Source organism: Enhydra lutris, unplaced genomic scaffold (genome assembly GCF_002288905.1).
Source record: "Enhydra lutris kenyoni isolate GAN:26980312 unplaced genomic scaffold, ASM228890v2 scaffoldscaffold96, whole genome shotgun sequence".
NCBI classification, from domain to species: Eukaryota; Metazoa; Chordata; class Mammalia; order Carnivora; family Mustelidae; genus Enhydra; species Enhydra lutris.
This window is the reverse complement of record NW_019154180.1, coordinates 4,205,703-4,231,128: the sequence shown is the minus strand read 5'-3', so window position 1 is coordinate 4,231,128 and position 25,426 is coordinate 4,205,703. Positions and strand designations below refer to the sequence as shown.

General features: G+C 36.2%; 1 protein-coding gene across 3 annotated transcripts in view; it reads right to left on the bottom strand.

Annotated features, from left to right (window-relative positions):
- LOC111139192 (BRCA1/BRCA2-containing complex subunit 3) overlaps window positions 1-25,426 on the bottom strand; it is a 52,909-nt gene that overhangs the window by 10,479 nt on the left and 17,004 nt on the right. For 2 of the 3 annotated variants that reach the window (XM_022491384.1, XM_022491385.1), the window contains exons 6-8: window positions 24,715-24,803; window positions 22,914-22,969; window positions 2,572-2,646 (exon numbers count right to left, since the gene is read on the bottom strand). In XM_022491384.1, coding sequence (XP_022347092.1) covers window positions 2,572-2,646; window positions 22,914-22,969; window positions 24,715-24,803 — 220 coding nt within the window. The remainder of the gene's footprint in view (window positions 1-2,571; window positions 2,647-22,913; window positions 22,970-24,714; window positions 24,804-25,426) is intronic. The other variant, XM_022491386.1, reaches the window with a different exon arrangement.

Genomic DNA, 25,426 nt, shown 5'->3' with positions numbered 1-25,426 from the left:
TGAATGATTTCCCCTAAGGTCAGAAAGAAAGGTACCATGGCTGCTCCCAACAGTTGAATTCAGCAGTTTACTGGAGAAAGTGTAGTAAGGTAAGAAAAATAAACAGAAGGCATCCAGACTGGAAAGAAAGAAGTAAAACTGCTTTTATTCACAGATGACAACCTATGTGGGTAATTCAACGGACTCTTCAAAAAAGGTACTAATATTAAGAAGTGAATTTAGAAAGGTAGGATGTAAACTCAATATATAATAATTATCTGTATTTTTATGCAGTGGCAATGAACAATAGGAAATTGAGATTAAAATGAAAGCATTTACAATAGGATAAAAATATGAAATGTGTAGGGATGAATCTGAAAAAAGATATGCAAGACTTGTATGCAGAAATGTACAAACATTAATGAGAAATTAAAGACCTAAATAAATGGAGAGATGCAAACGTTCATGGATTGGAACACTCAATATTATTAAGATGTCAATTCTCCCCAAAATGATCCACATTCAATGTAATCCCAATCAAAAATCTCAGCAGGCTGTTTTGGAAAAGTCTGGAATTTCTTAAAAAGCTAAATATACACGTACCATATAATGCAACCAGGCTGCTCCTACGTATCGCCCCAAGGGAAGAGAGAGCACATATCCATACAAAGACTTTGTTTGTAATAAACCAAAACTGCAAGTAACTCAAATGTCTATCAACAGGCAAATGAATACACAAATTGGGGTAATACTTAAATGATTTAATACTTTTCTGTAATAAAAGGTGTAAACTACTGATACCTGTTATAACATACATGAATCTCAAAATAATTCTGGTGCATGAAATGAGACAGACAAAAAGTTTACAGTCTATGACTCTACATGTGTCTATTTTTTCTCTAAAAAAAATGCAGACTACTCTCTAGCGACTGTAGATCAGGGCTTTCGGTTGCAGGAGGGACGGAGTACTAAGGGAGGAATTACAGAGGGGCACTAGGAAAATTTGGGGGGTGAGGGATATTTTCATTATCTAAGAATGTACATGTCAAAACTTGCCAAACTGTCTACTTTAAACATGTGTAGTTTATTGTATGCAACTGTACCTCAATAAAGATGTTAAAAACTAAATGGAACTGGGGCTCCTTGGAAAAATCCAGGAAAGAACAAGATGAAAGTGGAACATCTTCTTGTGCCACAAAATCAAGCAGTACTCAAAGAATAAGGAAAATGTGTCAAAAGAACATGGGAGGGGCTTCCACTGGTTGCTTCTGAAACAATGTGTGCCTCAAAATACCTAATGATAGATTAAAAGAAAGTACATTTGTCAGTTGGCAATCTACTCCCAGGAAGGGCTTTCCCTGTCCATTTGTCTATTTATTAATTTATTTATTAACATATATGTGTATATCTGGATTCTTATTTTATTCAATGGGTTCTAGTCCATTATTATCATGAGGTATTTTGAGGCACACTATTCTTTTGTTACTTCTTTGTCCCCCTGACTGAACTGGGGGCTCTTGAATACCAGAGAATGATGGTAATTCTGCCGTGTTGTTCCAGCCCCTGGCAGAGTCTGGCTCAGGGCAAGGGCGGTTGATGAATATACATCAGCTCAACCAGGACCTCAGACAAGTTCCCCGAGCGCAGAAGGGAACTTCGAGTCCTTCTTTTTCTTTTCGTCTGTAGCACTGACGAGTTGGATGGGTGGTTTTTCTGGGGATCCTCTCAACTCCAGAATATATAATCCCACATCGGGCTCCCCGCTCTGCGGGGAGCCTGCTTCTCCCTCTCCCACTCCCCCTGCTTGTGTTCCCTCTCTCGCTGTGTCTCTCTCTGTCTTTCTGTCAAATAAATACACAAAATCTTTTTTAAAAGAAACACTATTTATAGGTATAAGGAAAAAATGATAATGGAAATATGATAAAATGTTGACATCTGAGGAATCTGGGTAAAGGGCACACAGGAATCCTTTGTACTATCCTTGCAACTTTTCTGTAAATTTGAAATTATTTTAAAACAATGTTAAAAAAACACCAAGACTAATAACTAAAAGAATCAAAACAGTACACACAACTTCTAAAACAGAAAAAAAAAAAAACCCAGAAAATTCAATGTAACAAGTGGCAGGAAAAGTAAAAAGAAATAAACAGAAAGCAAACAGACAATTGCAGCAATGATACTAAAATGAACGCATTACACTCACCTATTAAGACAGATGTTCTGATTGTTTAAAACCAAATAACTCAAGATCTTGCTATATTCTATTTAAAAGAGACCCTGAAACAAAATAACTGAGGAAGGTTGACAGTGAAGGAAAAGGCAACATGCAACAGGCCGTGGCGGACACGCGTGTCCCTAACCACCTAACCTAACCGTCCTAACCTAACCCTAACCCACCGTCCTCCTTGGGAACAGAATGGCGATCTTTGGCCAAGCCAAAGCTACCTGACAGGCCTGCCTGCTTAGGTGTGGCTACTTCACTATGTTCTGCCAGTGAGATGGAAATGGAACTGTTTTCTGGGATTTCTGACGTCATTTATTAGAAATTGGCTGAGCAGCTGAGCTAGGACAAGCCCCTTTTTGCCCTCCTACCTTTCCTCTTCCTTCTGGCCCTCAATGGAGATGTGCTGGCTGGAACTCCAGAAGTCTCGTGGACCATGAGGGGACCTTAGGATGAAAACCATATACCAAGATGGTGAAGCAGAAGATAGGAGCCTGGGTGCCTGATGACATCACAGAGCCCTGGAATACCTATCTCCAGACTTCAACCCAAGAAAGAAATAAGGTTTCTTGTTTAAACTGTCATTTATCATTTAATTTTTTCCCTAATATACGTAGTTCAACCTAAACCTGACAGAAACAATCATAGTCTCTAGAAATATTTTAAGGCATACATAAATAAACGTGTAAATGGGCAAAGAAAGCTATTTCATATTTTATGATGGAAAACACAACAGAACAATATAATATAATAGCTATGAACCTTTATAAACTCTTTATGCAATACCAATGCAGCTTCAAAATAGATTAACCCTAAAATACAGAAGCGGATGGGAGGTTTCCATACGTCTCTCTCAGATATGTATAACCAAAAGCACACACTGTGAGGAAGGATATAAGGACCACTGTAACACAACTTAACAAGCTTATGCTAATAAGGAGATAAGGGACTTGTACCCAAGAGACAATATACATATTTTTTGGTGCATATAAAAAAGTACGAAAATTGACCATGTTTTAAGTCAGAGGTCAGTGAACTTTTTGTGAAAAGTCCAGACAGTAAACGTTTTACTGTGTAAAACATTTTTGTTTTACTTTGTTTTTTTAAAAACAGCATTTTGTTTTACTGTGTAAAACATTATTGTGTAGAACAGCTGCGTGGGCCACAGGGTCTCTGTCAGAACCACTCAGCTGAGCAGCTGTAACTGGTAAACAAAGGTCAGATGCTCCGAAACAGGCACCAGGCCCTTGAGCCTACAGGATGTAGTCTGTGGACCCCTTTTCTAGGTAACAAAGGAAATATCCAAAAATTTCTGTAAAGCCGGTATCTCCTAGGCCACACAGTTACCATAATGTATTAAAAATTATGGGGCACGTGGGTGGCTCTCTGATTTCCATTCAGGTCATGATCTCAGATTGTGACCTCGAGGCCTGCAGTGCACTCTGTGCTGGGTGTGGGGCCTGCCTAAGACTCTCTCTCTCTCCCTCTCCCACTCCCTCTGTCCCTCCCCACCCCACACTCTCACTCTCTCTAAAAAAAATTAAAGAATTAAAAAAAATTAATGTAACAGAAAAATAAATAAATAAATATAATCCACCCCCTCCCAGATCTATAAACCTGGAAATTTTTAAATGCACTTCTAAATAACTGTTCACTTGAAGAGAAAATAAAAACTGAAAACATAAATCAGAAGTAAAAAAAAAAAAAAAGCCACTGGAACCTATGGAATGAATCAAAAGCGAGGAGGAAAATTTATAGCATTAAAAGTATTTACCAGAGAACAAGGGAGACAGAAAGTAAACTTAATTTTCATCTCAAGAATTCATCTTTCTAAAGATTTTATTCATTTACCAGAGAGAGAGAGAGAGAGAGAGAGAGAGCGAGCGCACGCGCACAAGCAGGCGGAGCACCAGGCAGAGGGAGGAGAAGCAGGCTCTGTGCTGAGCGGGGAGCCTGACACAGGGGCTCGATCCCAGGACCCCGGGATCATGACCTGAGCTGAAGGCAGAGGCTTAACGGAATGAGTCACCCAGGAGACCCTTATCTCAAGAATCTAGAATGAAGACAACAATGAGAACAACACAGCAACAATAAAACATATGGAAAACAGAAGGAAGAAATTAAGAAAAAAGCAGAATTTTTTTAAAAGATAAGAAACTGAATTGATCTAGAGAACTTAAAGCTGATCCTTTAAAAAAACACAACAAAAATAGATAAGCCTCTGGCAACAGAATCAAGAAAAAAGAGAAAACACAAGTAAACAGCATTAGCAATGGAAAAGGGGACATACTTAAAGAAACAGATCACACAGTCATCCACTCAAGAAATATTTACCGAATGGCTACCATGTGGCGGGCCCTGCTCTAAGTGCTAATCAACAAGACATAGGACGTCCCTACAGTCATGGAGACAACAATCTAATGGGGGGAAGGAGACTGTAAATAAGAAATGAACAACTAACTTATACTAGTGCTACAATGAAAATGAAACACATTTTTTGAAAAAAAATTTTAAATGTTAAATACATATATCAAGTGCAAAGAAAGGAAAACAGATGAAATGGATAATTTTCTAGGAAACTATAAATTACCATAGCTGACAAATACTGCATGATTCCACTCATAGAAGCAGGGAATACAGTAGTGGTTGCCAGGGGATGGGGGTAGGTATAAAAGGGGTTGTTACTCAATGGGCATAAAGCTTCAGTTACGCTACATGAATAAATTCTAAAGATCTGCTGTACAACACGGTGCCTAGAATGAACAGTAAGGTATAGTGCATTTCAAAATTTGTTAAGAGGGCAGATCTCATGTTCTCTTCTTAACACCCCTCCCCAAAATAAAATGAACCAAACAAGAAAAAACCCACAAAGGAAACAAGGAAACTTTGGAGGTACTGGCAATGTCTATTACCTTGATTGTGGGGATGGTATCACGTCTATTTACATACATCCAAACTCATCAAATTGTATACATTAAATATGTGTAGTTCTTTGCATATCAATTATGCCTTAATGAAGCTGTTTAAAAAATGAGCAAGCAAGAAAAAAATAGCATTGTGCAGCTAAAATAAGGTCTTGAAGATTAAGAAGGTTAAAAAAAAAAAAACCCAGAACACTCAATGGGTGCCGTAATTTTCATTGTTCATGGGTTTCTCCTCTATTTTATGTGTGATGACATTCTAGCTCTATATCTGATTTATGTGGAGGTTCTAGATCATTTGCTTCTAGTAATGATTTTGATGATCTTGTCAGTGCCTTCAGTTAAATAGATTTGGGACGTGACACTGTTTTAAAAGATTTATTTATTTACTTATTTCAAAGAGAGAGAGACAAAAAGAGAACGAAAGTGAGCATGAATGGGAGGAGGGGCAGAGGCAGAGGGAGCGAGAATGTCCAGCAGACTCCGTGCTGAGTGCGGAGCCCGACTTAGGGCTCAATCCCACAGTCATGAGATCACAACCTGAGCCAAAGCCAAGTGTCAGACGGTTAACCGATTGTGCCACCCAGGCACCTCTGGGCCCTGACATTCTCTTTTTTTAAAAAGATTTTATTTATTTATTTTTGTCAGAGAGAGAGTGCTGGCATGAGCAGGGGGAGGGGCAAAGGGAGAGGGAGAAGCAGACTCCCCAGTGTGCAAGAAGCCCAATGCAGGGCTGGATCCCAGGACGCTGGGATCATGAGCTGAGCTAAAGGCAGACACAACCCACTGAGCCACCCAGCCATTCCTGGGCCCTGACATTCTTAAAAGGAGACACAGAGTAAGCATTTGTCCAGCCGCATGGTCTTGGACGAGCAACTTTATTTCTGAAAGTCACTCCTCGACCTAGTAACTGTCTCTCGTGACAGAATCCAATTCTTCTTCTGTTTTATTCCATTACAGTAGCATTCTTTTATAGGATTAGCACCGTTTATTGAGAACGTAATGACAAACACATTTGGAAACACTGGTACCACTAACATTTCCAGTTAAAAAGCTTTCCCTCCAACGATGCACTCCTAAAGAGATTTTTTTCATACCGCTATCTTCACCATCCTACAAAAATAAATTTGTTCTTAGTACTTAAAAGGTTTCTATTAAATTACTCCAAAGTTCAGAGAAAATCAGTGCTTTGTACTTCAATTAATAGCTTTATTGAAGTATAACTGTTGGTGGGTTCAGAACACTTAGGAGTCACCCTTCTACCAAATTTCAAGTATAAAATACAGTATTGTTAATTACAGTCACATTGCTGTATATTAGCTCTCCAGAATTTATTCATATCTTGCATAACTGAAACTTTGTATCCTTTGACCAATATCTACCGATTTCACTCACCTCTCAGTCCCTGGCAACCACCATTCTATGTTCTGTTTCTGTGAGTTTGTTTTAGGTTCCACATAGAAGTGAAGTAATGCAGTATCTGTCTTTGTGTGTCAAGCTTATTTCACTTAGCACGAGGTTAAGGTTAGGTTCATCCATGGTGTTGCAAATGGCAAGATTTCTTTCTATATTAAGGCTCAATAATACTCATTGTGCATGTATGACATACATGAATGCATATCATTCTTGATAACTAGTGATGCTGTGTACCTTGCAAATATCTCTTGGCCCTTTGTAGGCCTTCTTTTTAGAAATGTTTAGTTAGGTCCTTCACGTTTTAATTTTTTTTAAATTTTTTCACTTTTCTTTAAATTGGGTTATTTGGGGTTTTGTTATCGAGTTCCTTATATGTTTTAGATATTAACCCCTTATCAGATATATGGTTTGCAAATATTTTCTCCCATTTCACAGGCTCTACCTTTCCACTCTGTTGAATATTTCCTTTGTTCTGCAGAAACTTTCAGTTTGATGAAATCCCATTTGCCTATTTTTGCCTTTGTTGCCACATCCAAAAAAATCATTGCCAAGTTCTTCAAAAAGCCTTTTTCCTACATTTTACTCTAGTAGTTTTATGTTTTTAGGTCTTACGTTTCAGTCTTTAATCCCTTTTGAGTTGATTTTTGTATATGGTGTGAGGGTCCAAATTCGTTTTTGTACATGTGGATATACAGGTTTTCCAAAATCATGTATTCATGTTATAGTGCATTCGCAGCTGAGAATCTTGCTGAAGAACATGTGGATTGATTTCCGGGCTTCATTGGTCTAGATGTCAATTTTTTATGCCAGTATCATACTTTTTGATTACAGTCGTTTTATAATAGTATTTAGAAACCAGTCAGTGTGATGCTTCCATCTTCATTCTTGCTCAAGATTGCTTTAGCTATTTGGGTTCTTTTGTGAATCCATATGAATTTTAGGATTATTTTTTCTATTTATGTAAAAAATGCCATGGGGGAGCAACTGGGTGGTTCAGTCAGTTAAGCGTCCAACTCTTCATTTTGGCTCAGGTCATGATCTCATGGTCCTGGGATCGAGACCCACACTGGACTCCGTGCTCATTGAAGAATCTGCTTGTCTCCCTCTACCTCTGCCCCTCTCCTCTCTCTCTCAAATAAATAAATATGTTTTTTTTAATGCCATTAGGATTTTAATAGAGAATGCATTGACTCTTTTAGATCACTTTCAGTAGTACGGACATTAATTCTTCCAATCTATGAACATGGTATGTCCTTCCATTCTGTCTTCCTTAATTTCCTTCATCAATATTTTATAATTTTCAGGGTACAAGTCTTTGACTTTGGTTAAGCTTATCCCTAAGTATTTTATACTTATCCCTAAGTATTGTGAATGGGATTTTATTCCCTAGTTTGTTTGTGTATAGAATATTAACTGATCTTTATATATTTGTTTTTTATTCTGCAACTTTACAGAATTTATTAGTTTTAAGTTTTTTGTTGTTGTTGAATCTTTAGGGTTTTCTACATACGTGATGTCATCTGAGATCTGAGATAAATTTTACTTCTGATATAGAGGACTTTTCTTTTTCTTGTATGACTGCTCTAAGACTTCCCGCACTATGTTGAACAGAAGTGGCAAGACTGGGTATCTTTGCCTTGTATTGGATCTTAGAGGGAAAGCTTTCAGTTTTCCCCCCGGTTCCTTCTATACCTATTTTGTTGAATTTTTATGCTTTTCTGCATTAACTAAGGTGACCATGTGGTTTTTATCATCTTTCATTATGTTAATATGGTGTATCAACTTGATTTATTTGCATATGTTGAAACATCTTTATAGCCCAGGGATAATCACATTTGTACACTTGTTAATGGTGTATAATCCCTTTAATGTGCTATTGAATTCAGTTTGCTGGTATTTTATTAAAGATTTTTGCATCCCTGTTCATTCAGGGATATTTGCCTGTAGTACTCTAGCTTTACACGGCTTTGGTATCAGGGTAATGCTGTTCTCATAAAATGAGTTCGGAAGTGTTCCCTCTTCTGTTTTAAAAGGGTACTAATTCTTCTTTGAATATTTGGTAGAATTTACCTATGAAGCCATCTGGTCCTGTGGTTTTTCTCCTAGTCTGTCGTCTTGCAGATGTCACTCTACATGTAATTTACAGTTTATGACAGTAGTTATTTCCCTCGTGGATATGAGTATTTTTTTAAAGTTATTTTTTCATGTTTTTGCATGCTGGGAGGTTGGCTTTATCTCTAGATATGTAATACCTAGAAGCTTTAGGAATGTTCCATTTAGGGACAGAAGGATCTGGTGCAATTGGGACATTTTTTTTAACTAATGGCTTACAACATCCCTAAGATAACTGAGGACATTCCATTGTTATTCCATTTGAGAAAGATAGGAGTATAAATATCAAAAAGGATGTTTACTAACACAAGGTATACAAGCGTGTGTGTGTGTGTATATATTTATATATATATAATATATACACACACATATTTATATATGCACTATCTCTATATTTGCAACACACACACAGACACACACACACTTGCACTCAGCCCCTAAAGTAAAACCCATCATTATAAGGAATTAAATGTTAAAGTAACTCCCTTGCATTACTGTATAATTTTAAGCTGTTCTCAATTGGGAAAAAAAAAATGAATAGAATGCTCAGTCTTTCCATTATTTAATCATTCATTCAATGTCCATTCTGTTCCTATCTTATATTTTTCTGTTTCTGTCCAGGTTGCCCTTTTCCTTTATGGATTCTTAGGTTCCTTAAATTGCCTATCACAATGCTGAATGCTGCACTACAGTCTTGACTACTGAATACATTTGAGAAACTAGGTAGGAGTAGAGGAGTAGGAGTAGGGACTGCAGCTTTTACTTCTTGATTTCCCTCTAACACATCCTGTAGAAAAGAAACTGCTGCAGATATCCCCTAAGTATCTTCCCTAGTAAACGAAAGCCCTAATTTTTAGCTGGGTACATGGATTCTAAGCTAAAATACTTCTTAGCGTCTCTTGCAGCTAGCTGTTACTGTATATTTGCTAGCTAATAAGAAATACATGAAAAAGTTATATGTACTACCTGTTTAGAATATAATGGTAAATCTTAAAGTTTATCATCCATCTTGGGTTATTTGGAGACCTTGTAAAATGGAGTAACAAGATAGAAGATGCCTATTTCCTTTCAAAACAGCCATTTACTGTCTACCTGTTTACTTCTTTTCTGTGATGGAGAATTTAACTTTTCTTAAGGTACTATTTTTGGATTTTTTGTTTAGTTCTCAACCAAAGGTAATTTTAACTAATACAACCTAGTAAATTGTTACACACATATTGAACCTAAATAAAAACATTCTGATTATTTGACTTTAATTTTGGGGCTATGAATATAGGGCAATATCTATGTATAAGACAGATGCTATTCATATAAGAATAAAAGGCTAGACCTAAAAAAATGTATGAGTAGATTTTCAACTTTATTAGTGATCAACAAAATGCAAACTAAAGCCGCAATGTACTACAATTACACACTCACCAGAATGGCAAAATGAACAAGACAGAGAGTACCAAGCATTGGCAAGGATGTGGAAGAAGCAACTCTCCAAAATTTTGGTACGGACACTTTGTAAAACTGTTAGCATTATCTATTTAAAGCTGAACATATATATACATATACCTATATATTCCACTCCTAGGTAGGTACCCAACAGAAATACCCAACAAATGTACATATGTTCACAACAACAAGAATATTCATAGCAGCACAATTAATAAGAGCCTCTTAAAAACTGGAACACTCAGTGGAATGAATAAACTGTGGTATGCTTATACAATGAATACAGCAATGAGAATTATTAAGCTATTGCTTCATACAACAGCATGGATGAATCTTACCAACTGATTGAAAGAAATACACACAGGAGAGTACATATTGTATGATTCCATTTATAAATGGTTGAAAAACAAGAGAAAGTGACCTATGGTGTTAGAAGTCAAGATCACGGAAAATCAGGATTCCAACAAAAGCATCTGGCTACAGAGCTATGTTCTTACTTATTATGTTATACTGTCTTTCCAGAAAAGAGAAAAAAAATCCAATTCGTTTTATAACTTAATAAAATAATCCTGAAACCAAAACCACTCAAGGGAAACCCAAGTCAAGAATACTTTAGGCTAATCTCACTTAAGGACATAGAGGTAATATCTTGAGCCAAATATTAGCAAATAGAATTGACTTTGTATTAAAAGAACAATACATCATGGGAAAGTAGGGTTTACCTCAGGAATGCAACAATGGTTCAGTTTAAAGAGTTTTCAATGTAAATCATTACCTAAACTAATAAAAAGGGGAAACAGCCACATTGTCAATTCAGGAAATGACAAGCAGGCATATGATAAAATGAGAGACATTCATAATTAAAACTTCTCAGGAAACTTCCTTAAGTTAATGAAGGAATAGAAGATGTCTACCACAAAATCATAACACCCATATTTGATAGAACATCAGAAGTATTCCCATGAGAGTCAGAAAGAGTGATGTTTGCCACTCAACTCTGGCATTCAACTTTTGTATGTAGGTTGTACCAGTAAGAATACTTCTGATTGCTGATTATGATCATCTACCTAGAAAAATACATAGCACCTATATGGCAAGAATAACCATCCAGAATTTATAATAGAAAAAGGGGGAAAATCCTATTTAGAAAAGCAACAAAAAGTATGAATTTAATGAGAAATACTATATTGTATATTTATTGGTTTTGCTGCCATATACTGTCTCTTCCAAAACCCTTTCTCCTTCAAGGTGAGGAAAGGACCTGGGATCAGCTTCCCACAAACCGAATAAATGCAGACCACCAGCTGTGTGACCAAGTGGGCCTGGCTTCTGATAAAATACTCTGGGTTAGAAAGGCTGCAAGTGAACATAAACACGTCCTAGGCGCCACTGCATATACTTCTTGTTCTTGGGCCCTGTCCCTGGCTGGGATCCAGACTATGCACAGGGACAGCTGTTAACTTGGGGGCCACAGAAGAGCTCTAGTGATGTGGCATCAAGTCTCTTAATTTCTGAGTTCATTTCCCCACCAATAAAGGGGGGGTTGGCACAGGATTTTTGGCAAAATTAAATGAGAGGAGGCACATCAAGTACCTGACAGTTACCATTAACAATGACTTTTGTCAATGTCTTTCGAGTGTCTATGGTTTTTCTCCTATGATCTCTGGATGTAATGAATTATAATACATTTAGATTTCCTGAAGCTGAAGGAACCTGTATTTCTGGATTAAACTGAACTTGCTCATTGTGTATTATTCCTTAATAACACTGTTATATTTGATTTGCTGATATTTTATTCTGAATTTTTACATCTTTAAGTGATACTGGTCAACAGTTCTTTTCTGTGATATCTCTAATCAGATTTTGGTGTCAAAATTATTCTAGTTATTTTAAAAAATTGGGGTGCTTTTAACCTTTCTGTATGGTCTGGAAAAACATGTAAATGGATTTAGAGCCACCTATCCTTCAAAAGTTACTTAGAATTCAGCTGTGAAGCCACATAAACATGACGGCTTTTACAATCATAGATCCTTAATCACTATTTTCAGTCTCAGCTTTGATAACTGCACTAAATAAGTTTTCTATTTTTTAATCAGCTTTGCTATATTTTCCTATGAAATCACCCCTTTCTTTAGATCTTAAAATCATTTGTCACAAAAGTCATGTACTGATGACATATAACGTGCTTTTTTTTCCACTTTTGTCATACAGTACAAAGTGTAGGAAGTACAGTTCAAAGAAGTCTAACATAGACTCCAGTAGCCACTTTAACAAGGGTACAGAATTTTCCATCAACAACTCTAAAAAAATTCCCTCATGGTAAGCCTTTATACTCATACCCCACCCCAATCCATAAGCCCTAGCAACCACTGACTTATTCTCTATCCCTATAATTTCATTTTTCAGAATATCACATAAATGCAATCATACAGCAGATAGCCTTTGAGACTGCCTTCTTCCACTTAGCCTCCAAAATTCTTACAAGTTGCCTATATCAAAAGTTCATTCCTTTTTATTGTTGAGCATTTCTCCACCATATGGGTGTCTTACAGTTTGATAATCTACCCACCTATGGAAGGAATTCGGGTTGTTTCCATTTTATGGCAGTTATGATAAAGCTGCTATAAATATATGCATACAAGCTTGTGTGAAATTATGTTCATTTCTCTATGGCAGGTAACAAGAAACTGCTAAGTCCCAGTTTTCTAAAGTGACTTCATCACTGTGCATTTCCACCAGCATTTTATGAGTTCCAGTTCCATGTTCGTTTTCTTAATAGCTAGTGATGTTCACCATCTTTTCATGTGCTTATTTGCTATCCTTATATACTTGAAGTATTTGTTCATGTCTTTTGCCTGTTTCTTAATCGGGTTGTTTGCTTTTTTTGTTGAGTTTTAAGAGTTCTTTATCTATTCTTGATACAAGTCTATAGTCAGATATGTGACTTGCAAATATTTTCACTCATTCTGTAACTAGTCTTTTTATTCTCTTAAAAGTTTCTTTCATGGGGTGCCAGGTGGCTCAGTCAGTTAAGCATCTGCCTTCGGCTCAGGTCATGGTCTCATGGTCCTGGGATGGAGCCCCACATTGGGCTCCTTGATCACTGGGGAACCTGCTTCTCTCTCTGCCTGCTGCTCCCTCTGCTTGTGCTCTCTCTTTCCCTCTGTCTGACAAATAAACAAAATCTTTAAAAAATTAAAATTAAAAATAAAACAAGTTTCACTCAGCAAAGTTGTAAATTTTGATGAAGTCTCATTTATCAAGTTTTCTTTTATGGAAAGTACTTTTGGTTCTATGTGTAAGTTGTCGGCAGGCCCAACATACAGATTTTCTCCTCTCTTTAACTCTAAACTTTCATAGTTTTGTTTTCTATTTGAACCTATGATCTTTTCTTTATATGAAGTTTGATATAAGGCTAGACTGGCATTATTCTGTATATGCTAGTATAATTGTCTAACACCATTTATTGAAAATGCCATCCTTCCTTCACTGTACAGCTTTTTCAGTTTTGTCTGATCTGCTGATTATTGAAACAGCACACAAATGTACTCCCAATTTGCCTCTCTTCTCTACTTTTCATCTCTCCAGATTTGCCTTTTCTGGATATTTTGTACTGTATGTGGCTTAGCAAATATTCAGGGTCCACCATGTTATAGCATTTATCAGCCTATATGTCGGGTTTTGGCTATTATAAAAAAATGCTGTTATCAGCATTCAAGTACAAGTTTTCCTTTGAACACTTGTTTTCAATTGTCTTTGGTGTTACCTAAGGGTACCATTGCTAGGTCATACATTAATTCTATATATAAATTATTGAGGAATCACCAAACTTTTCCACAGCAACTGAAGCAATGTCTATTCCCACCTACAATGAGTCAGGGTTCCACTGTCTCCATAGCCTCAGCAACATGTTATTTTCCTTTAAAAAATTATACCTATGCTACTGGGTGGGAAGTAGTATGCAATCATTACTGTTTTTATTTGCATTTCCCTAAAGACTAATGATGTAGGGCAGCTTTTTATGTGTTTACTGGCCATTTATATACATTCCTTGGAGAAATATCTACTTAAGTCCTTTGCCCGTTTTTAAAAATTGAGACACAATTCATATAAAATTAACCATTTTAAAGTGAACAATTCAGTAGCACTTAGTACATTCATTATGTTGGGGGACCACAACACCTAACTAGTTCTAAAACATTTCTATCACCCCGAAATAAAACACCATATTCATTAAGGAGCTGCTCTCCCATTCTCCCCTCTCTTCAACCCATTGCCAACCACCAATTTGCTGTCTCTATGGATTTAGCTATTCTGAATACTTTATATAATGAAATCATATGTGACTTTTTGTGTTTGGCTTCACTTAGCATAATTCCTCCATGTTGTAGCAGGTTTCAACATTTCATTCCTTTTCTCTGAATGAGTATTATTCCAAATGAGTAATATTCCATTCAAAGGATATAGCTGATCCTTAAACATGGGTTTAAACTGTATGAGTCCACTTACATAGATTTTTTTCTTATAAATACAGAATAGTATTATAAATGTATTTTCTCTTTCTTATTATTTTATTAACATTTTCTTTTCATATTAGAAGAATACAGTATATAATACATATATAAAATATGTGTTACTTGACTTTATGTTATCAGTAAGGTTTCTGGTCAACAGTAAGCTACTACTTAACTACTAGTTAAGATTTGGGGAAGTCAAAAGTTATATGTGTATTTTTTACTGACGGTTGGCACCCCTAGCCCCCATGTTGTTCAAGGGTCAACTGTACTATATTTAGCTTATCTATTCATCAGTTGGTGAACATTTGGGTTGTTTCCATCTTTTGACTATTGTGAATACTGCTGCTATGAATATTCACATACAAGTATTTGAGTTCATGTTTTTAATTCTTTTGGATATATACCTAGGAATACAATTACTAGAACATAAGATAATTCTAACTTTTTGAAGAACCACCAAACTGTTTTCCACAGTGACACCATTTTATAATCCCACCAGCAACATCTAAAGTTTCCAATTTCTCCACATCTTTACCAACTTGCTATTTTCCATTTTGAAAATTATGTTCAACTTATCAAATGTGAGGGGGCATCTCATTTTAGTTTTGATTTGCATTTTCAAAATGACTGATGAATATTTTTTCACGTACTTATTGACCATTTGTACATCTTCTTTAGAAAGATCTATTCAAATTCTTTGCCCATTTTTAAATAGAGTTTTTTTGGTCATTTTGCTGTTGAATTTTGAGACTACCTTATATATTCTGAATACTAGAGCCATAGTAGCTATCTGACTGGCAAATATTTTCTCCTATTCTGTAGCTTGTCCTTTCACTTTCTGGATAATGTCTTTTGAGGCACGAGAGTTTTTAATTTTTTGAAGTCCACTTTATGTTCTTTTGTTATTCATGATTTTCATGTCATATCTAAGATTCCATCTAAAATCCAATGTCAGGGGGTGTCTGAGTGACTTGGTTGGTTAAGCATCCAACTCTTGATCTCAGCTTAGGTCTTAATCTCAGGGTCGTGAGTTCAAGCCATGTGTTGGGCTCCACACTGGGCGTGGAGCCTATTAAAAAATAAATTAAAATTAAAAATTAAAAAAATCCAATGTCATGATTATCCCTATGTTTTCTTCTCAGTGTTTTCTGGCTTCAGCTCCTCTATTTAGGTCATTGACCTATTTTTGAGTTAACTTTTGTTTATAATAGATATGGATATCCAGTTGTCCCAGCAACACTTGAACAGACTATTCTCTCCTCATTGAATAACACTAGTACCCTTGTTTAAAATCAAATGGCCATAAGTATACAGGTTTACATCTGGATTCTCGATTCTATTCTACTGGTTTATAATCTATACTTATGCCAGATCCACACTGTTTTGGTTGCTGAAACTTTGTACTAAGTTTTGAAATCCAGAAGTATAATTCCTCTAACTTTGTTCTTTTTCATTATTATTTTGGCTATCCAGGGCACCTTGCAATTTCATATAAATTTTAGGATCATCTTTTCCATTTCTGTTAAAGGGGCCATTAGAATTTTGTCTTTTTAAGATATTATTTATTTATTTGTAAGACAGAGGGAGGGAGCACACAAGCAGGGGGAGCAGGAGAGGGAGAAGCAGGCTCCCCACTGAGCAAGGAGTCTGATGCACGGCTTGATCTCAGGACCCAGGGATCATGAACTGGGCCAAAGGCAGATGTCCAACTGACTGAGCCACCCAGGCACCCCAGAAACGGGCATTAGAATTTTAATAGGGATTGTATTGAATCTGGAGATCTCTTTGGGATGTACTCTCACCTTAATGATTCTGAATCTTCTGATCCATGAATACGGGATGTCTTCTGATTTATTTAGTTTTTCTTTAATTTCTTTCAGCAGCATATTCTATTTTTAACTTTATAAGTCTTTCCCATACTTGGTTAAATTTTTTTCCTGGGTATTCCATTATTTCATTATTATGAGTGCTACTGTAAATGAACTATTTTCTTAATTTCCTTTTTGGATTGTTCCTTGCTAGTATGTAGAAACATACTGATTTTTGAATATTGACTTTGAGCACTACAGCTTTGCTAAATTTATTAGCTCTAATAGCTTTGGGGGACTTTTTTGGGACTTTCTATATAAATAGGATCATGTCATCTTCAAATACAGATAGTTTTACTTCTTACATTCCAACTTGGATGCCTTTTATTTGTTTTCTTGCCTAATTGTCTTGGCTAGCACTACTAGTACAATGTTGAATAGCAGTGGTGAAAGTGGGCATCCTTATCTTGTTCTGGATCTTAGAAAGTTTTCACTCTTTCACCACTAAGTAAAATCTTAGTTGGGGGTTCTCATAAATGTCCATAAATGTTGAGGAATGTCCTCTAAATTCCTAGTTTTTTGAGTGATTTTATCATGAAACTGTGCTGGAATTTGTCAAATGCTTTTTGTGCATCAATTAAGATAATCATGTGGGTATTTCCCTTCATATTATATTAAAGATTTTATCTTAAAACTTGCTTGTATGTCTGGGATAAATACCACTTGGTCATGGCATATAATCCTTTTACTATGCTCTTGTATTCAGTTTGCTAGGGCTTTACTGAAAATTTTTGTATCTGTATTCATAAGGAATAGTGCCTTGTAATTTTTTTTCTTTTACTTTTTTGTGATATTATTGTCTGGCTTTGGTATCAGGGTAATGGATTCAAAGAATGAATTATAAGTATTCCCTCCTCTTCTATTTTTTGGAAGAATTTGAGAAGGATTAGTGTTAATTCTTCTTTTAGTGTGTGTCAGAATTAATCAGTGGAGTCATCTGGTTTTAGAATTTTCCTTGTCAGGTTTGTTTTTTTTACTACTGATTCAATCTATTTTTATAGGTTTGTTCTAGTTTTCTTTCCTTTTGAACCAGTTTTGGCAATTTGTATATTTCTAGGAATTTTTCCATTTCATTTAGGTTATCTAATGTGTTGGCATGTAATTGTTCAGTTTTACCTTATAATCCTTTTATTTCTGGCAGGCCAGTGGTAATGTCCCTACTTTTATTTCAAATTTTAGTTATTTGTGTCTTCTCTCATTTTTGTCATTCTAACTAAAGATATGTCAATTTTGTTGACCTCTTCCAAGAACTTTTTGTGTATTTAATTCTATTGATTTTCTTTTAAAAAAATATTTTATTTGCGAGAGAGTGAGTGAGAGAGCACACACGGGGTAGGGACAGAGGGAGAGGGAAAAGCAGACTCCTGGCTGAACAGGAAGCCCAATGTGGGGCTCAATCCCAGGACCCGGAGATCATGACCTAAGCCAAAGGCAGACTGAACCACCCAGGTGTCCCTTATGTACTGTTTTTCTATTCCCTATATTGTCTTCAACTTTAACACTTATCATTTCCTTCCTTCTAACTGCTTTGTATTTGGTTGACACTTTTTCCAGTTCCTTAAACTGTAAAGTTAGGCTATTGACTTAAAAATTTTTTATTATTATTTTTTTAACTTTGTTTTCTTTTTTAAGTAATCTCTACAACCAACCTGGAGGGGGAACTCACAACCCCGAGATCAAGAATCACACACTCTACCAACTGAGACAGCCAGGCACTCCTAGCTTATTTCTTTTTTATTGTATAGCTATAAATTTCCCTCTAAGTACTATTTTTTTTTTGGTAACTCATAAATCTTGGTATACTATGATTTTATTTTCAATCTCAAAGTATTTTTTAATTTCTTTTGTAATTTTTTCTTTGTCCCATTGGTTGCGTAAAACTATATTATTTAATTTCCACATATTTGTGAAATTTCCAAATTTCCATCTGTAAATGATTTCAGATCTCATTCTGTATTTTTAGAAGATGCTTTGTATGATTTCAAACTTTTTAAATCTATTGAGACTTACTTTGTGGACTAACATGTGGTTTATCCTGGAGAACATCCCATGTGCACTTGAGAAAAATGTATTTTCAGCTACTGTTTGGTGGATCTACTAGTAACAATATTCTCAGTTTTTGTTTACCTGGGAATGCCAATTTCTCCTTCATTTTAGAGGATGATTTTACCAGATACAGAATTCTTCCTTAGTAGCTCTGTTGTTCTTTTTTTCTCTCTCAGCATTTAGAGTATTTCATCCCACTGCCTTTTGGCTACCCTGGTTTCTGATGATAAATTGCCTTTCAATCTAACCCTAACCCTCATGTGTAATGAGTCACTTCTCTCTTGCTGCTTTCAAGATTCTCTCTTTGCCTTTGGCTTCCAACACTGATTATAATATGAGTCAATGTCAGTCTGCTTGAGTGTATCCTGCTTGGAGTTCTTTGAGATTCTTGCCATTCATCATGTGTACCTTCATGCCATTCATCAAATTTGGGAAATTTTTTTTACCATTATTCTTTTATATATATTTTCTGCCTGTTTCTCCTTCTCATCTTGTACCGAGACTCCTATTTTGAGTATACTGATAATATTTCAAAGTGTCCCACGGGTCTCTTAGGCTCTGTTCAATTTTCTTCATTCTTTTCACTTTCTGTTCCTCAGACATAATATCAGTTGATTCTTTTTTTTTCTCAAATCTGTTGTTGAACCTCTCTGGTGAATTTCCTACTTCAGTTATTACACTTCTCATTCCAGAATTCCTAGTCGTTCCTTTTTATAATTTATCTCTTTACCAATATTCTCAATTTGATAGTCTCTGCCCTTTTCATAGTTTCCTTTAGTTCTTTGTACATGGTTTCCTTTTAGCTTTTTGAGAATACTGATTATAAGTCCAATGTCTGCGCTTCCTCCAGGAATTTTTTATCAATTCCTTTTTCTTCTTTACGGCCCCAAATTTGTTTCTTTGAATGCCTTTTTTGTTGTTGTTAAAACTGGATGTTTTGAATATTATAACACAGGAATGGTGGAAACCAGATTCTACCCCACCCTAGGGTTTGTTGTTGCTGCTTGTTTTATCTGAGTTTATGTGTTTGTGACTTTCTTGAACTAATTTTTCATAATCTATATTCTTTGTTATATATGGCCACTGAGATTTCGGTCCTGTTAGCTTAGTGGCCCTGTAATGACTCAACAAAGATTTCTGTAAATGTGAGATTGTGATTTTTTTTGACTAAGCATTTGCCTGGTTGCTATAAAGTTCTGATTAGTTTCTACAGTTCTAAGAAAGTTGATTCTCACAGGTTTTGCCAAACTATTTGTTTGCTGAGACTTTCTATTTAAACATTTGTTACAGAAGTATTTGTGATTTTTAAAAACATTTTTATAATAGTTACTTTAAAGTCTATCAGATCATTCCTACATCATTGTCCCCTCAGTGTTGGCATCTGTTGATTACTGTTTTCCATGCAAGTTGAGATTTTTATTGTTCTTCCCATACTAATTCTGAATTACATACTGTGTATTTTGAATATTTTTTATAATCTCCTGGGTCTTGTTTATATTCTACAAAGAATGTTGTTTTTGTTTTAGCAGACCATCTGCCTAGTTAAGTTCAGGCTGAAATTTCCACAGTGGGCTGTGGTTCCAATGTCAGTTCAACTTTCAGAGCATTTCTAGTGATCTTCAGATCCTTCCTGCCTGCATGCCACCCAGTGGTTAGTATGTGACCTCTGTGGTGGTCTACTAGTTAATTCAGTTATCATTTATGCTAATTAAGATCAGGTCCATACATTAATGGCTCATGAGTGGGCCCAGAAATTTACAAACAACTTTATGAAGTTGGCGTTAACACACTTCTCCCTTCGTGTAATTTCCTGGAGGCTACCCTTTTTTGGTCTTCCTGCCAGAAATTCTGGACTCTAGTTAATCTTTTATGCTCTTCTACAACTGAGCCTCTGGATACACAGAACTAGTAACCAGCCTTCCATTCTTAAGCCAAAATCACCATCATCATCATTAGCAACAATAGCAGCAGCAGTAAAAGTTCTCCTAACTAACAGAATAAAGTGTCTGGAATTGTAGCAATTGTTAAGACTGGTGTCCCAGAGCAGGATACCTGAAATCTAGCACTTGGTGATCCATGAGAAAAGTGGCCGGCTCTCAATGCATTCACCCTAAAATAAAGGCTCCTGTTGACAGGCTAAGGCTACAAATAATGAGTTATCATGTTTTTGTTGGCTTGTTCTTAAAAGAGGATGGAAAAGAAGTATTTTTAAAAGTCATAATATATTATAAATATAACATGAATATAAATATAGTAAAAATAAACAGAAAAAAAATTACCACAGAGGAAACAGGTAACTGAAAAAAACAGAAGAAAATTTAACATTTCCTATTTAACTATCATGTCAACAAATCAAGAATAGGATACTGTGAAATAGGAATAACCACTAAACAAGGAAAAATCTCTTACAAATTAAAAATATAAAAAATTGCTAAATGAAAGGGCTGGAAGATAAAATCTAAAATATTCTTGAGAAATCAGAACAACAAAAAACAGAGAGACAGAAAATATGAGTTAAAAGAGTCACTACTGTCAATCCAGGACCTTTAATATCTGACTAATAGGAGTTCTAGAAAGAGAGAGGAAAAACAAGGGGGAGATTTATCTAAGAACAGAAAAGAGAAAATGATATGACACACCGATCCTACTAACCTATGGGGAGAATGAGGTAGTCACAGGAGAGGAAGCTGTTAAGGTTATCTCTTCATGTTGGGGCTTCAACTCCATGAGAGAGGAGAAATACACTGGGTAAATGAAGGTAGGCATTAACCATGAATAGAAGGATTCATGTCCTGGTTCCCTAAACCAGCTTGAGACCAGGAAGTCTCCCTTCCCTATAGCATAAGTTCATTTACCTCATCTTCCCAACACTCCAAATGCCACCTTATTAGAGTCAAAGTGGAAAGAAAGGGAAATAACTCAAAGAATGAGGAATTATCCCCCAAAGACTGAGTTACACTTGAAGAAGCTTTAAATGATGGGACTTGATTGAATTATGAATAAGATCTTTTCTTCCCAGGAATATATGGATTGTTTTATCTGAGGATACAAAAGAAAATGATAGCACAGAACTTCCCAGAGTTGCAGGACAAGTGCTGTCTCACTGACAGCATCTAGCAGTTTGAATCATAGAATATCCACACTCCGGTTGTATCATATGAAATTTCACAACATCAAGAATAGAGAAGTTCCCAAAAGCTGTCAGAGAAAAAAAAGTGCCCTATTAAAGAACAAGAGTTAGACAGGTAAAAGACTCAAATGCATACCTTTCTTAGAAAGAGTGAACCAAGAAAGATGACATAAAATCCAGACAGTGGACTGAAATGAAATCCATTGAAATCAGTGACTCTAACCAAGGAGAATAATGAAGGAAAGTTCCAGGATATCAGTGAAGACCTGACTAAGGTAGGAAGATGGAAGGCTTCAGGGAGTAATCCTAGCAAAAGCAGGGACTCCAAAGATTTCTATATTACTCCTAAGAATTTGGAACTCAGGGAGGTGATAAAGGCAGAAAAATAAGGAGAGAAAAGCCATTGAAACAACCCATGGAAAAAGCAAAAAGCTATTCAAGAAAGGAAATGGAATCATAGTATACTACTTTACACTGCTTGGTTGTACATGGAATAATGATATTTACATAATCATGATGATAAACACTGTATTTTCTACTCTTAGAGTCAACTAGTAGAAAAAGCACAAAAAATGCAATTATGGTTGCAACACATACCACAGCTGTTTGCAACTGTGAAAATATAAAGGTTTATAGTAAAAAATACAAGTAACAGCCCAGAGCCAAAAGATAGTGTCTATTGTCTGTTGTGGACAAAATAAAGGGGCAAACTTGAAGAACAGAAAAGTCACCAACAGAAGAACAAAAGTAGTAATTTAACTACACTGGGGGACATGGAGATGGGGCAGGGCATTTGAGCTAAATCCTCATTTGTGAGGGTGAAGTAACGTATTAAGAATAGATAACATCCAAAATTAGTAAATCAAGAAAGAATATGAAAAGTATATTATTTCGAGATATAAACACAAACATCACTTTGTCTCTACTGAGGTGACTGATGTGTTTCCTTCCACGTATTTTGTGTATTTACTAGCAAGTATGCTGGCACGTTGATGTGTACATTTCTCTTCCATATCCTTACCCAAATGGCAGCATGCTATCCATACTATACATACTATTCTCATACCTTGCCTTTTTTATTTAATGATGTTTCTTGCAGATATTTCTGTATTACTACTGAATGTCCTTGTATTTTTAATGGCTGCATATTATTCCATTATTTAGATGCATAATTTATTTAATTGGGTCTGTACAGTCAATTCCCTGGGATGAAAATTAGCCCACCAATACACACATACATGCATACATCTCTGTCATACTTACTCTGAGCTCTTCTGGGCCTGTATAGATTGAAAGCAAGTGTAGAGTACTCGGCCAGTCTAAAAGAAAAAAAAAAGGAAAAAGAAAGAGAAAGAAAGAAAGACAGAAAGAAAGATCACACAGAGAAGGATTACTTTAGTAGATTCAAACCTAATACTCATATCCTTACATGGGTGGTATCCGAAGACCTTCTAGAAGTGGAAGGTTAAAAGGGATTCCGATTTCCATAAAGGATCATGTACATGAAATGGCCTTAATGAAACATCTGTTCATGTGACAGCAGAGAATTTCTTATAAACATGAGGACCAAGAAACCAAGAACCAGAGCATTTGAACAGTTTTGTTGGAAGCTGACAAACTTATCCAAATATTTATAATGACAGTAAATAAATTTATAATGACAAAGCCAAAATCACTTCAATGAAGTATAAACTTCAAGATTACTGTTTCTGGAAAAGAGTGGCTTTATGAACAATATTCATTATTAATATAACTTCTGACCATATAACTAATGTACTAAAGGACAGAGCATACTTGAGATAGTTTTGGCAAAATTCATTCCTACAATGTTAAATGGTAATTTTCTTTTTGTTTGAACTGACACATAGTCAAACCTCTTGACATAAACAAAGAATTCAAACAGAAACACTCTACATAGAAAACTGCTAAGACTAGCCATTGACTGGGCTGTTCAACTTCTCTTAACTTCTCTGAGCTTCTCATCCATCAAATGCAGATAATAATAATCCTCAGGGCGCCTGGGGGGCTCAGTCAGTTAAGCATCCAACTCTTGATTTCAGCTCGGGTCACGATCGCGGGGTGGTAAGATTAAGCCCCGCAATGGGCTCTCTGCTCAGCACGGAGTCTGCTTGAGATTCTCTCTCCCTCTCCCTCTGCCCCTCCCATGCATGCTCTCTTTCTCTCTAAAATAAATACATAAATAATCCTCATCCTCATAGACCCATGGTCAGGGTTAGAGCATGCTTATGTCAAACACCATACAACAGATTGATAAACGGCAGCACCTGTGGCCGTCATTATTATATTATAATTATATAATTATTATTACCATCAAAATTTATACAGAATCTGGCCCCTTTTCATTAGCTCCACTCCTACCACCATGGTCAAATCTCCATCAACTCTTGCCTAGATTACTCCAGTATCTCTCTAACTGGTTTCACAGATGTCATGGATTCCATACTCCCTCCTTCCCTGTGCACCCACCCCCATCCCCCATCCAGTCTACTATCAACACAGTAGCCAGAGAGATCCCATTAAAACGTAAATTCACCCTCCAGTGGCTTCCCAAGTCAGTCAAATCAAAGGCTTCATGAGATCTGGCCCCTGGTTACCTTTCAGACCTCATTGTAGAACGACCAAATGAGTTATTGTCCAAACCAGGATATTTTCAAGAAGGAAAGGTCCTAACCAAATAGGAGACTGGGATAATGGGATAAAACTGGGACTGCCAGAGGCAAACTGGGACATATGGTCATGGTCTTCCTCATTCTGCTGTAGCCACACTGACTTCCTTGATGTCCCCTGAACATGCCACACTCACCTTTCGGTCTTTGCACTGGCTATTTCGTCTGCCTGGAATGCTCTTGCCCCAAGAAATCCACAAGACTTGCTCCCTCACTTTCTTCAGGTCCTGACTCAATGACCCTTCTCATTGAAACCTTCCCTGGCCACCCTATTAAAATTGCAAAAAGATTTTTCTCTATTCTGTGTGTGTGTGCTTACACACACATGCACACACACACACACACACACACACACACACACACACACACACAAATACCTTTGTGTTTTTATCTTCTATGAAACAGGAAAAAATAAGTCCTACAAAGCCTTGATCCATCATCTGGTACATGGCTTGCGTGCGAACATCTGCAAATAAACAAAAATTAAAATCTGCTGTCAATAAACTATATCTCGCAAACACAAAGATTTAAAGATAATAGCAGCATATAGTCCTCCCAGGAGTCAGACTCTACAGGCAGAACAGAGATATATCCTAAGGACAATATGACTGCCAAAGTGTAAACATTTTACTGGGTGAGGGAAGAGTACATTGAGAAGTGTGCAATTAAATAAGAAAAGCAGGATTAATAACTCCTCAGCTGGCCCCCCAAAACTTGATAATTCCTTCCATGAGATTCAAAGAGAAACGAAGGCCCTGAAAGTAGACAAACAGCTTCCTCAAATAAGCCTTTTGATGGACGTTTTTAGGGAAATGCATACATGACAGTTGACAATGAAGAATGGAAATGTAGAAGTATTATGGAGTAAATTCTCATAGAGACTGCAACAGAATTAAAACCAACATTCCAGGGAGCAGAAACAAAATCTCAGTTAAAAGATTACCCCAAACTGAATGGAGGCTAAATTTAAAAATTTGAGGTCTTCAGACCTCATTGTTCATTGTTTATGAAGGATATAAGAAATCAAGTATTACAACAAAATGCTGAAGGGTGTGGACTTATGCCCAGTTACTTTGGCAATATATGTTC